The sequence below is a fragment of the Phyllobates terribilis genome, unplaced genomic scaffold (assembly GCF_046119375.1).
Source record: "Phyllobates terribilis strain yellow unplaced genomic scaffold, ASM4611937v1 Scaffold_1__5_contigs__length_1240528914, whole genome shotgun sequence".
In the NCBI taxonomy this organism is placed as follows: domain Eukaryota; kingdom Metazoa; phylum Chordata; class Amphibia; order Anura; family Dendrobatidae; genus Phyllobates; species Phyllobates terribilis.
Genome location: NW_027362761.1, coordinates 363,976,757 through 363,989,614, shown reverse-complemented (window position 1 = coordinate 363,989,614; position 12,858 = coordinate 363,976,757). Strand labels below are relative to the sequence as shown.

The 12,858-nt window shown below is 46.1% G+C and overlaps 1 protein-coding gene across 13 annotated transcripts in view; it reads right to left on the bottom strand.

The window, feature by feature from the left end:
• ATXN2 (ataxin 2) overlaps positions 1–12,278 on the bottom strand; it is a 92,103-nt gene extending 79,825 nt beyond the window's left edge. For 3 of the 13 annotated variants that reach the window (XM_073676328.1, XM_073676329.1, XM_073676327.1), the window contains exon 1: positions 11,675–12,182. In XM_073676328.1, the coding sequence (XP_073532429.1) occupies positions 11,675–11,763 (89 nt within the window). In that variant the 5' untranslated portion in view covers positions 11,764–12,182. The other 10 variants (XM_073676338.1, XM_073676326.1, XM_073676330.1 and 7 more) reach the window with 5 other exon arrangements.
• Positions 12,279–12,858: the final 580 nt, after the last annotated feature.

Sequence of the window (12,858 nt, the reverse complement as noted above, 5' to 3'; positions counted from 1 at the left end):
AGTTAGTGTATGTGCTACTGATTAATTGTATACCATTTTCTCTGCAGTAAGATTCACATGATACTGTACCTTTTGATGTGAAATGTCCATTTTGGGGGGAGGGATTAGTAAAAAAAAAACAAAAATTAAACAACACACATTTGATATTACAGATGAGCAGATTGCTTCAACCAACCATGGTCCATGTCAGTATTCTCTGTCAGTGGCGACATCATGCCAGGCCGACTAATCAAATGCATTTACAGGGAACCTGGACGTTCAGGGAATCGCCACAGGTCCTGTCCATGGCCACAAAGCGTTGACCTGGACCACGGTTCCACAAAGCAATCCGCTCATCTCTAATTGATTTTGCTGACCTTACAATGTTCTGGCATATCATTAGGAAATAACCTTATGACTAGTGGGGATCTGACACCCCAACCAATCCCATGAATATTGCTCCAAATTTAATTTAGTGGAACAGCACAGGTAGTACAGGGGTACAATAAGGTCAGATTGCTTCACTCAATCTTTCATTGTAGAGTTTCTTCCAATGGTGTAGGTCACTCACGGATGCATGCAAAGCTACTACAACTTCACGGTTTAATCAATTGCTTCAAACTTGGGAGTGGGTCCAAAACACAGAAGTGACATAAGGCCCCACACAAGAAAACAAATGTTAAAGAGTTTCCCACATCCCTGTAATGAGAAAGAATCATATTTTTTTGCTCTAACAGATCAGAATAATTGGACAGTAAACACGGTGACGTGAATGCATGACATGCCGTGTAATCCAGGCCACACCGCACAATCTACATACTAGAAAGTGATCATGCCACAGACATTAGATTCCTGATGGAGGCTTCGGTCGCAAGCATTAGTCAACTCCTCACACCTCTCATTCTGACACCAGAAATGGCTGGAAACACCGGCTCAGCCATTCACAGCTCAGCAGCCATTTTAAAATTAAGCCATTTTTGATGTGTGGAGATAGCAAAGGTCAACTAAGTCAGAAAAAGCAGCTGGGGAAGGGGTGTATGATGAGCATTACTTTAATTTCAACCAGTGTCATTTTAAGAATGAAATGCCATGGACCAGACACGCCTTGAAAGAAACCTGTATCAGCAGCACTTTGTAAAAAGCTATTGAGTAGTTAGATACCAACAACGTAGTCTATTGACTGAGGGGTGATATACTTTTAGACTGTCATATTGCTCCATGCGACAGGCTTGCCAGCTAATTTTCTGATGGAATCCAATTATGGAACATAAACAACATCTACAGATACCCATTATATCTTTCTGAAAAGCTGCCTTACAAGCAGGGCTGTGGAGTCGGTAAGCCAAACCTCCGACTTCTCAATTTCCATGACACCGACTTATACTCCGTCTCCACGACTCCCTCATACATGGCTAAAGTTTAAGTGATAAATTTACTGTAGCACAAATTCATCTCAGCTAAAAGTCTAGACCCTTAGATCAGGAATAGGACAGAACATTTATAGGGCATTTCATAACTTTCCCAAATTCTTATGAAACAATATTCCCCACAAACTGCATTGAACTACTGTACCCAATTTATTATATATTTTAGGAGTTGGAGTCAGTCCATATTATACAGACTCCACAGCCCTGCTTACAAGGGCTGTCCACTCCTGGACAACCCCTTCTTCCCAGCGCTGAAGCAAAAAATTTAATTTATTATCTCCTTTTTGGAGATATTCGTTGGTAAAGTTTAAATTACAATGCAACATAAGGCCAGGGGGGCGTTAAAGGTTTTTCATTAACCAATCATGAGCACCTGGTGGCTAGCAGGAATAAACTACTTTTATTCAGCTTTGCAGCCACGGTTTCATGATGTGATCAGTTTAATATGCTAAAACTAGTGACAAGTCGTCTTTAACTGCTAAAGACCCCGGAGATAAGATAGGTCACACTTACCTTCTGGACCAGCAGAGTCCCTGTGATGTTGACACTGTGCCTCATGGTGGCCACGTGACCACCATAGCAAACCAGTAAGGCTATGTGCCCACGTTGCATTTATGAAGCAGAAAATTTCTGCTGCATAAATGCAAGTCCTCTCCCGGAAAAACGCATGCGGAATTCCGCACGCGTTTATCGCGCATTTTTCGCGCGTTTATCACGCGTTTTCCACATGCGGAATTGCCTTGCGTTTTTTATGCATTGGACAAAGGCAATTCCGCTTGCGGAAACGCAAAATTAAATGACATGCTGCGGATTTTTGAACGCGGCATAAACGCTGCGGAAAAATCCGCAGCATGTGCATAGAACTTGCGGAATCCCATTGGGGACCATGGGGTGCGGATATACATGCGTTTTTCAAGCGTTTACGCTGCGGAAATTCCGCAGCATATACGGTTGAAAAATGCTACGTGGGCACACAGCCTTACTGCTAATTGGCTTCAGCCTTTCAGTATTCCATCAGAGCGGATGCCGGCTCTCACAGAATAATGAAGGCTGCAGCTGATTAGCAATAGTATTCACATAATGCCACATGGCCACAGGGAAACTGTGCTGACATCACAGGAGCGATGCGGGTCCTAGAGGAAAGAGTTCTTTATTTAATGTGGGAGACAGGTTTTACTTTATATCAAATTGAGCTCAAAATCTGGTGAGGTTCTCGTATTTTGGACGTCCCAACTATGGGGTGGAAGCTGATCCGATAAAGCATCTGAATGGTAATGAGGAGCCTTGTGTTCAGATCAAAAAGATTTTTTGCCTGTTCCACATTTTTTGTCAACTTACTGATCCATCAAATTCAGTGGGAGAATTTACTTACCAATTTTTCTCATTAATATACCCAAAAAGAAGCAAAACCATAGTGAAATAATTCACTCTTAGGCTGTGTTCACACGATGCGTATTTCATGCGTTTCCGCGGCGTTTTTGCAGTTGCGTAAACGCCGCGGAAACGCATGAAAAACGCATGGTAGAAGGGAAGCAATGTTCCCCAATGGAAATCCGCATGTGCTGTGCCCATGATGCGGATTTTTCCGCAGCGTTAACGCTGCGGTCAAAAATCCGCAGCATGTCAATTAATTTTGCGGAAACGCGGCGATTTCGCCGCCATTGACTTGCATTAGAACGCGCCAATTCCGCAAGACAGCATCTGTACTTGCGTAATTGGTGCGTTCTAATGTGCGGATGGTACCCGGGTGTGGAGGAGAGGAGAGTCTCATCCACACCCAGGTACCATTAAAAAAGCTGTAAAAAGAAGAATAAAATAAAAAATAATGTATTCTTACCTTCTGTCGGCCCGCGCAGCGCTCCCGCTTGGTTCCCGGCACTTTGCAGTGAGTTGTAGGACCTGCGGTGACGTCAGAGTCATGTGACGGGTCACGTGACGCTGACGTCGGCAGGTCTTTCAATTCAAAGTTGCCGGCAGCCGGGAGAACAGATTGAGCAGGACAGCGCGGGCCATCGGAGGTAAGTATATACACGCTCTCGGTTCACACTGTATAAATCCATGCTGTTTGCATGGATTTATATAGTGTGACCTAGTTATCAAGCACTTTCCAGGTGATGCTAACATCGCCTGGAAAGCGCTTGTCAATCTGCATGCGGAAACGCATGTGAATCTGCATGTGGATCCGCATGTATTCTGCAGGAAAAACGCATGCACAATCTGCATGCGTTTTTTCTGCCAGGGAGATGCAGAAATGATGCAGAAATTTTCTGCTTCATTTCTGCATCGTGTGCACATACCCTTAGAGAATCAGGTAAAATTTACATTCCCTCAATCCAAGAGCCTGAACTTTACTTCATACTGAATATTGCTATACATCAACCATGTAAGATGTTCCTGTTTATTATGTAGCCCAGATTAAGGAAGAGGACATAGCTTCTAAGGCTATGTGCCAACGATCAGGTAATAGCGTTTTGGACACAGCATATTTTCATTGGGTCCAAAACGCTGCGTCCGATCACGCTGCGTCCGATCACGCAGGTAAATCCGCATGTGTTCATTGAAAAATGCAGATTTAGCGCATCCAACTTTATATTGTGGAAATTTAGGCTGTGTGCCCACAATGCGTTTAAGCGTTTCCGCAGCGGCAACTGCGCTGCAGAAACACTTAAAAAACGCTTGGTAGAAGGCCTGCCATGTTCCCCAATGATAATCCGCATGTCCTGTGCACATGCTGCAGAAATTTCTGCTGCGTATTATCATTGCGGAAAAAAAAGCAGCACTACCAATTATTTTGCGTAATCGTGGCGTTTTCGCCGCCACTGACTTGCATTGAATCGCTTAATATCCGCATGACTACATGTGCACATGCAGATATTAAGCGATTCAATGTGCGGATGGTACCCGGGTCTGGAGAAGAGACTCTCCTCCAGACCCAGGTACCATAGTACCTGTAAAAAAAAAAAAAATACATTATGCTTACCTTCTGATGGCCCCCGGTCTTTTCTCTGCTACGTCCGATCTCTTGTACAGCTCGCGATGGTCTAAAAGGACCTGCCATGACGTCATTTTGTCATGTGATGGGTCACGCGACCGCTGACGTTGGCGGCCGCGTGACCTGTCACATGACTAAATGACATCATGGAAGGTCCTTTTACACAACCGCGACAGTCCGGACGCAGCGGAGAAAAGACCGGGGGCCATCAGAAGGTAAGCATAATGTTTTTTGTTGGGGTTTTTTTTACCCTTTTTAATCTTTTTTTCAACTATACTTGGTCACACTATATAAATCCATGCCGGTTGCATGGATTTATATAGTGTGACCAAGTTGTCAAGCACTTTCCAAGTGATGCTAAAATCGCTTTGAAAGCGCTTGACACCCGCATGAGGAAATGCATGTGAAGAACGCTTCACATCCGCATGTCCCTGGCAGGAAAAACGCATGTACAATCCGCATGCGTTTTTTCTGCCAGGGAGATGCAGAAACGCTCAGGAAAAATCCAGAGAATTTCTGCATCGTGGGCACTTAGCCTTAGTCTCTGCAACAGAAATTGACAGGCTGCGCTCATAAAGCCACGCCGCGGGTGAGTTAACGCAGCGTCAAATAGAAGCACAGTGGGCATGGGATTTCTAGAAATCCCATCCTCTGTGCTTCCAATATAGAAAGCTGCATTTTGGACACAGCGCAGGTGAGCTACATCTAAAATGCTATTCCTGATCGTGGGCACATACCCTAAAACTTAATCTGCAAGAGGACATAGCTGCTTGTAAAGGTTTAATGTGCAAGGAGTAATCTGCTGCCTCTAAATTGTTATCCAAGTCTCTCACTACATACTGTACTCTAAACAGACAGGCAACCACAGCCATAACACACTGAGGATAGGCCAAGCATTTACTTCTGTTGCTACTTCTTGCCCTCGCCGGCTGCTCTATAATACACTAGAATCAATCTTACATAAATTTATCCTTAGGGATAACAGCACAGATCACCCATGTTTCCATGATGCAAACATCTATTCTCCCCACATCTCCCAGCACAGAACCAGAGAGTGAGACAACTGTCATAATAGTGAGACAGTGGAGAGCTGTGACTTTAGTCTATTTAAAAAGGGTCTACTCTAGATGGACTTCATAGAGTTTTCTGGGAGGTGACCGATGCTTCATATAGTAGCTCAAAATGTAAAAGGAGTTGTCTATACCACATCAGTCACCCAACTTCTAATGTTACATGAGCATGCCCAAAGAAACTCCTTTTCTAGCATCTGTTTGCTGGATTTTATTTTTTCTTAATGGATCAGTGTTTCTGTTCCGTCAAATTCAGTGCACTTCCTATTTTCATCACTTATTGCAGATTAGATTCGGGCATTTAGGTCTATAGGATCCGTCAAAAATGGAAGAAATCAGTTTTTCATCAATTTTTAACTAATCCATTTCTAATTGTCAAAGGCAAAAAGTGAAAGTCAAAATGTTTTATGGTTAAAGCAGGGGTCCCCAATCTGTAGCTTAAGAGGCACATGTGGATCGCGGGCCCGTGATGTGTGGCTCGCGGCTGTCTGCCAGCTTGGTGCATTAGCACCAGGTATAGCAAACGGCTATTAAGAGCAGATCTCTAGATGGTGACTTTTGTATAGCCCTGCACAGAAGAGCAGATCTGAATGGTGGTAAGATGGGAAATCCTGGATCTTGGCATACTGCTGTGGTGTGATTTCAGTGGAAAATCTTAGGCTGTCATACCGGTAAGGCTATGTGCCCATGATGCAGAAATTTCCTGAGCATTTCTGCATCTCCTTGGCAGAAAAAACACATGCAGATTTTACATGCATTTTTGTCTGCCAGGGATAAGGCTATGTGCCCACGTTGCGGACCTGAAGCATATTTTTTACGCTTCTCCCTGGCGGGAAAATCGCATGCGGATATTACATGCGGTTTTCCCGCCAGGTAGAAGCGTTTGTGAGGCGTCTTTGCATGCATTTCCGCATGCGGGTTATCAAGCACCACTTGGAAAAGTGCTTGACAACTTGTTCAGAATGGTAAAAAATAAAAAAATAAACTTTATACTCACCTTCTGATGCATTCTCTGCCCCGTCCGGAGGCTTGAGCGGCTCACGCTGTTGTGTGCAGGACCTGCGGTGACGTCATTGAGTCATGTGGTGGGTCACATGACTCAATGACGTGGCAGGTCCTTCAGACAACAGCGCGACGGAGGGAAAACATCAGAAGATAAGTATAAACTTTATTTTATTCTTTTTTTTACAGGTTCTTTGGTACCCAGGTCTGGATGCGAGTCTCCTCTCATCCAGACTTGGGTACCATCCGCACATTGATTCCGCTGCGCTTCCGCAAAATTAATGAACATGCTGCGGATTTTTGACCGTAGCATATACGCTGCGGAAAAATCCGCAGCATGGGCATTGACATTGCGGAATGCCATTGGGGACCATGGGGTGCGGATATACATGCGTTTTTCAAGCGTTTACGCTGCGGAAATTCCGCAGCATATACGCTTGAAAAATGCTACGTGGGCACACAGCCTAAGTGTTTTTTCAGCGTTTCTACATGCATTTCCGCAAGCACTTTTCCAAGCAATTTTGAGCATCACTTGGAAAAATGCTTCACAAGTTGGTCACACAATATAAATCCATGCAACTGGCATGTATTTATAGTGTGTCACCAACTTATGCTGCTTTAAACGCAGCATCAATAGTAAAAAAAAAAAAAAAAAACAACATTATACTTACCTCTCCGGCGGCCCCCAGTCTCCTTCTCCGTCGGCGTGCTCTGTCCTCTGTGTCCCGCGGTCTTCAGAAAGGACCTGCGCTGATGTCATTTAGTCAGCTGACAGATCACGCGACCGCTGACAACGGCTGTCACGTGACCTGTCAGCTGACTAAATGACATCACCGCAGGTCCTTTCACAACACCGCAGGACCCCGATGACAGAGGAAGCCACCAGACAGGAGACCGGGGGCTGCCGGAGAGGTAAGTATAATGTTTTTTTGTTGTTTGTTTTTTTATGATTTTTTTTTTTTTACTAATGGTACCCAGGTCTGGAGGAGAGTCTCCTCTTCTCCAGACCTGGGTACCATACGCATGCATATATGTATGCATGCAGATGTTATGCGGTTCAATGCAAGTCAATGGCGGCGATTTCGCAGTGATTACGCACAATAAATGGTAGTGCTGGTTTTTTTTCTGCAATGATAATCTGCAGCATGTGCATAGCACATGCGGATTATCATTGGGAAACATGGCAGACAACTTAACATACGTTTTCGCGGCGGAAATGGCGCCGCGGAAACGCATTAAATCCGCATCGTGGGCACACAGCCCAATAGCGGGCTCTGGGTGTCACTACTGTGAGTTGGGAGGGGCTGAATGTGGCTTGCGACCCTCTTTCATAGTGGAATGTGGCTCAAGGTCAGAGGTTGGGGACCTCTGGCCTAAAGTTTTTAAAGATAATGAAAAAAGAAAAATAATGCAAAAAATGGCACATTGGAAAAAACTGGTCTGTGAAAGTAGCCTTAGAAAAATAATAATCAGGTCCATTAGACAAAAAAGTATGCTATAGGCCTAGTTCTCACAACCAAGAGGCAGAGAACTTGACAAATATGAAGCAAATGCATTGAAATCCAGAATGTGTGAGACTTGAATTTGGCCAATGGCAATAGTAGTGACAGCTGTGTGCACTCTGCACCCCTTGTGCTGTGACAGCAGTAACCCCCACAAGAACCCCCCCATCCCTCTTCCTCAGAAATCAAAGTAGAGAACTACTCCCTCATGTACTTATAGAATTAGTCCTCACCCAGTAGTCACAGCATGCCATTCCCTGCCCCTATTGTTTCCAGCAGGGTTCTGCCTTTCCTTACATGCTCACATTTACTTCACTATCAAAGCCCTATGCTGGATGAATGCAACCTATTGCCTGGCTTACCATTCTGCAGTGGGTCAAAGTACCCTGCTGACGATTGCATAAAGAGAAAATGCTGGATACAGGGAAAACCCTGTCTAAAGGCTTTGGTGAGTCTAGGCTAAGAATGCATTCATTTCATGCATCCTACAGAGATCTATGCATTTATGGTGCGCGAAGACACATCTACGGATGATGACACAGTGGTAGTCCAACAGAATTGCTGCTTGACCCGTCTCAGATATGTGAACAGAGCCTCTAGTCACCTCCCATCGCAAAGGCTCAATAATGGATAACATGACTGGTGCGTACATCAACACAGCAAAAGAATGTTGGAAAACATGTATTTTGCACTTTAATTTTTAAATACTTGTTTGTAAAGGTGTAGAATGTGGAAAATCAGGGCAAATTCATTAATGTACGTACATCTGTCTTTTTTTAACGTAAACACATTTACAAATGTCATATTTTTGAACCCCCTGCACCAGAAATGATTGGACAGAGATCAAAAGTTGCACCGAGCACCAATTGTCTCACTAACATATGGTATTCTGTCACTTTCCAACACCACCAATTCCAACAGATTGGTCAACAGGACAGGTGCTGAGATTAATCTGGAACACTCTGCCCTACGAGGGATTGAAAGAGCCATTTACTAGTCTAACATGTACTCATTAGTGGCAATCACTTCATGTAAATAGGACTTTAGAGATCGTCAGACAAGCCTATTACTTCAGTACCACATGCATTAAAAAATCTGCCCTTGTCCAAAAAACTAAGTGCAAATGCATGTAAATGGGCAGCACGGTGGTTCAGTGGTTAGCACTGTTGATTCGTAGAGCTGGATTCAGATCCCACTAACAACAACATGCACAAGGAGTTTGTATGTTCTCCCCATGTTTGCGTGGTTTTCCTCCGGGTTCCTTCAACACTTCAAAGTCATACTGATAGGGAATTTAGATGGTGAGCCCCAATGGGGACAGTGATGATGTCTGTAACGCGCTGCGGAATATGATGGCTGCATATAAGCATAATAATAAAAACGTTAAAGAGTTGTCCTTGTGTCGTATGTACACAGTGAGGAAAATTGGAGTCTCAAGCAAGACACTTAGCGCTGTAGATATTATAGGGTCAGTAAGCTTTTCTGACATGTCAAATTGCTAGTATTCTTAAATGGGTTTTCTAGTTTTACATTGTCTTATATTGAAGGCTTGCCGTGTATAAAAATAATTGTCAGAGGACCTTGCCTCTAGCAGCTCCACCTCTGCAGCCCAAGATGGTACTTGTTAATATGATTGTAGCAGTGACAGAAATAAAGTACTAAATCAGTATTGTGGCCCCCTCATTCTGAAGATTATGAGGGTCTGAGAGATCAGGCCCTCACCGATCACAAGAAGATAGTATAACCTAATGATATGCCATTACTTTTGGAGAGGATAATAAAAGTTCTTGAAGTGTTGAGTAAAAAAAATATATATATTGCAATGGGGAAAAAAAAAGTTTTAAACGTCGCTGTTACTGTTCCTTTAAGTATAACCAACAAGTTATTGACAGATTAGATACAGTAACCGGCATAAAGCTGAAATGAGTCATGAGATTTCATGTAAGTGGCCTGTGATTGTAGAGTGCACTGGATCACACACCCATAAATAGCAGCCCCATGTAAATGTTCCTTTTGGTTATGTATGATAACCTGCTTATTTTAGTGATAAAACAGTAAATAAAATCTATAAAGAAAGACATATCTCCAACCAAAGCGAGAAGCACAGTCACATGTATGTTAGTCCTTGAGTTGTCCTCAGTCCAATGCCTAGCAGTTTCTGATGAAAGGACACAGGTGATAATAGGCTGCTGTACAGCTGACACAGGAGGTGGCACACAGCTTTCCTAGGCCCCTGTTTTTCCAATGACGAACAAGTATTTTGGATAAGGTCCTAGTCACATGACTTTTTTTACCATTAGTTTAGTGTAAATGCTGGAAAGGTTCACAATGAACATATTAACGGACTGCATACGCACCGTTGTAACTGGGATTTTATAAAAAAAAAAAAACACTCATACACAATGTAAAAAAAACTGCAGCGCAAATTGATGTGGACCACAAATTTCAAATGTACAGCGTGTCAATTCATGCTGTGGACGTCACCACGCAGTTCACACTGCAAAGGTGCGTCATATCTCACATTTCAGCAATGAAATCCGCAGCATTTTTACTGCTGAAATTCCATATTGATCTATGACCTGTGCGCGCACACACACACTTAACCAGCTTGTTCCAATAGGAGATAACTTCACGATGACTGAGGCTCTGACCCCTCCGGTCACGAGGCGTCTTGTGTGCACTGCTCTCCATTCATTCCTGTTGGGTCTGCCGGGAACAGTAATGTACAGATGACAATCTTTTGCAGTCCCATAGACGATGACTAGAGTGGAGGGGCGCATGCTTGACCTTGGCTCCAATCTGGGCCCCAGAGGGGGATCCAGCGCTTGTACTCCCAATGATCATAATGTTATCCCCTGGAAAACGTATATGTTTCTTTTGTGAGCATGGTAGGCGGTGGGTCACAGGATATGAAATTGTACTGCATCCGTTATCAGCCTTTCATGACATAACTGGCATTCATCACAGCCGCTGGTTAATGCACACATTAGGCGCTTAGCACTTAAGCCAAAATAAGTGTGAACAGGGCCTAAAGTGGCCATGGGAGCCATAATGCCAGGCTTCAGGGATGGTACCAGATTACAGGAGATGGCTGCAGAGATTGTTACCAGGCAGAAAGGTTTCTCTGCTTCTTTGGGTGGTCGTCAGAGGCAGAGTAAGGCCAGGCTGGTGTGTGCCGGCCCTGCCTTCTCTATACACGGCCGGGCAGAGAGGCTGCGGCAGATCAGGGGATCTCACCACTCACAGCCGTGGAAATCCACCAGAGACCGATCCCCGCAGTGATCGTGGCCGGCTGCTGACAGCACGGGAGGGAGGATCTCAGGAAGCGGCGCAGAATGCGGAGCCGGCACAGACGCCCTGTCTGCCATTGGCGAGCACTGCGGATTAACCCCGTGCATCCCATGGAGGGGCGCAGATCAGCCGGTACAGGGCACGACATAAGGCGATGTCCGCGGTCACCTCCCGCCGGCCATGCGGCACCGCACACGGGCCGGCAGTGCACAGGGATCGGCCACTGCGGTCAGACGTGGGCACCGATGCGCCGGATTCCCGCGGACCGGCTGCGGCACATACAGGCCTCCGGCGGCCGGCAGGACACACGCCGCAGCCCTGAAGGTGAGGCCTGGAGAGCCGCGGCCTAGTCCCCCTCCTCCACACCCGCAACGCCCTGTAATAACATGGCTTCCCCCAGACATCACCCACCTGCCCATGTTCTGCCTGCCTCCTCCTCCGGGCGCCGGCACGTTGGCCCCGCCGGGCTTCCTGTTATTACCGGTCTGCTTCATGGACATGACGGTCCCATAAACAACCGGCAGTCAAAGCAGCTGACGAACCGGGCGAAAAGCAAAACGGCGGCTTCTCCTCTACGTTAAAAATCAGTGACGGAAGTGATTAAAAGAGCGGAGCGGTCAGAGTGCGGGCCGAGCGGCGGCGGGACGCCGGGTCACAGCGGCTCAGGTCTCCTCGGTTGCCACAGGCGAGCAAGACCAAAACAGTCTGCTGAAAACGGGGCCGCGGAGGAATACAGCCCTGCGCCGTCACTATATCCGCCTGCACCGGCTCCGCGACCTTCTCTCCTCCGTCCACAGGCTAAGCCGAGTGTAAAAACCCCTCCCGTCTCCAAGGACTGACTGCTGTACCGAAGACCGACAACACGGGAGCTACGGCGAAGAGCGGAGGCTGCACGCGGGGAACTCTTTACGGGAAGTCGGAAGGATACCTGTGAGGGGCGGAGTGCCCCCTACAGAACACGTGAGCCGGTCTGTGCTGCTGGTGCTCGGCCGGGAGCTGCGCAGTCCTGTGTCAGCGGGGAGGAGGGCGGTGCGAGATAACGCCCAGTGTGCGCTGAGTGCGGCGCTACACTGCGGGGTCATGGGAGGGTTAAACCACGGCTGCCATACTGAGCCCTGCAACGCCGGCCGGGAGGTGACCTGCCCTCCGCCGTGAATGTGGTGGAGCAGGACCCCCAGGTCCCGTGTGGATAGATATAGGTGATGGGTCAGAGTAGTAGCACCTTAAGTAAGGGTTAAATGGTGCTCCCAAATATCACCTCCTGTAAGAGGGAGACTAAGTATCTGATCAGCGGAGGACTTGTCAGGCACAAGACTGGTGACCCCCAAATCACCTGTGACTGGAGACCCCAACTCTGTTCACTGTCCCTGGGGTGTAGGACACGTTCAGTGTTTGGTCAGTATTTTACCTCAGTATGTGTAAGCCAAAATCAGGAGTGGGTGATAAGTACAGAAGTGGTGACGTGTTTCTATTATACTTTTCCTCTGATTGTTCCACTCCAGGTTTTGGGTTACAGATACTGAGGTAAAATACTGAGCAAATACTGAATGTGGTCTTACAGGTAGCCAAGCGCGATCTCCAGAAGTCCTATAGAG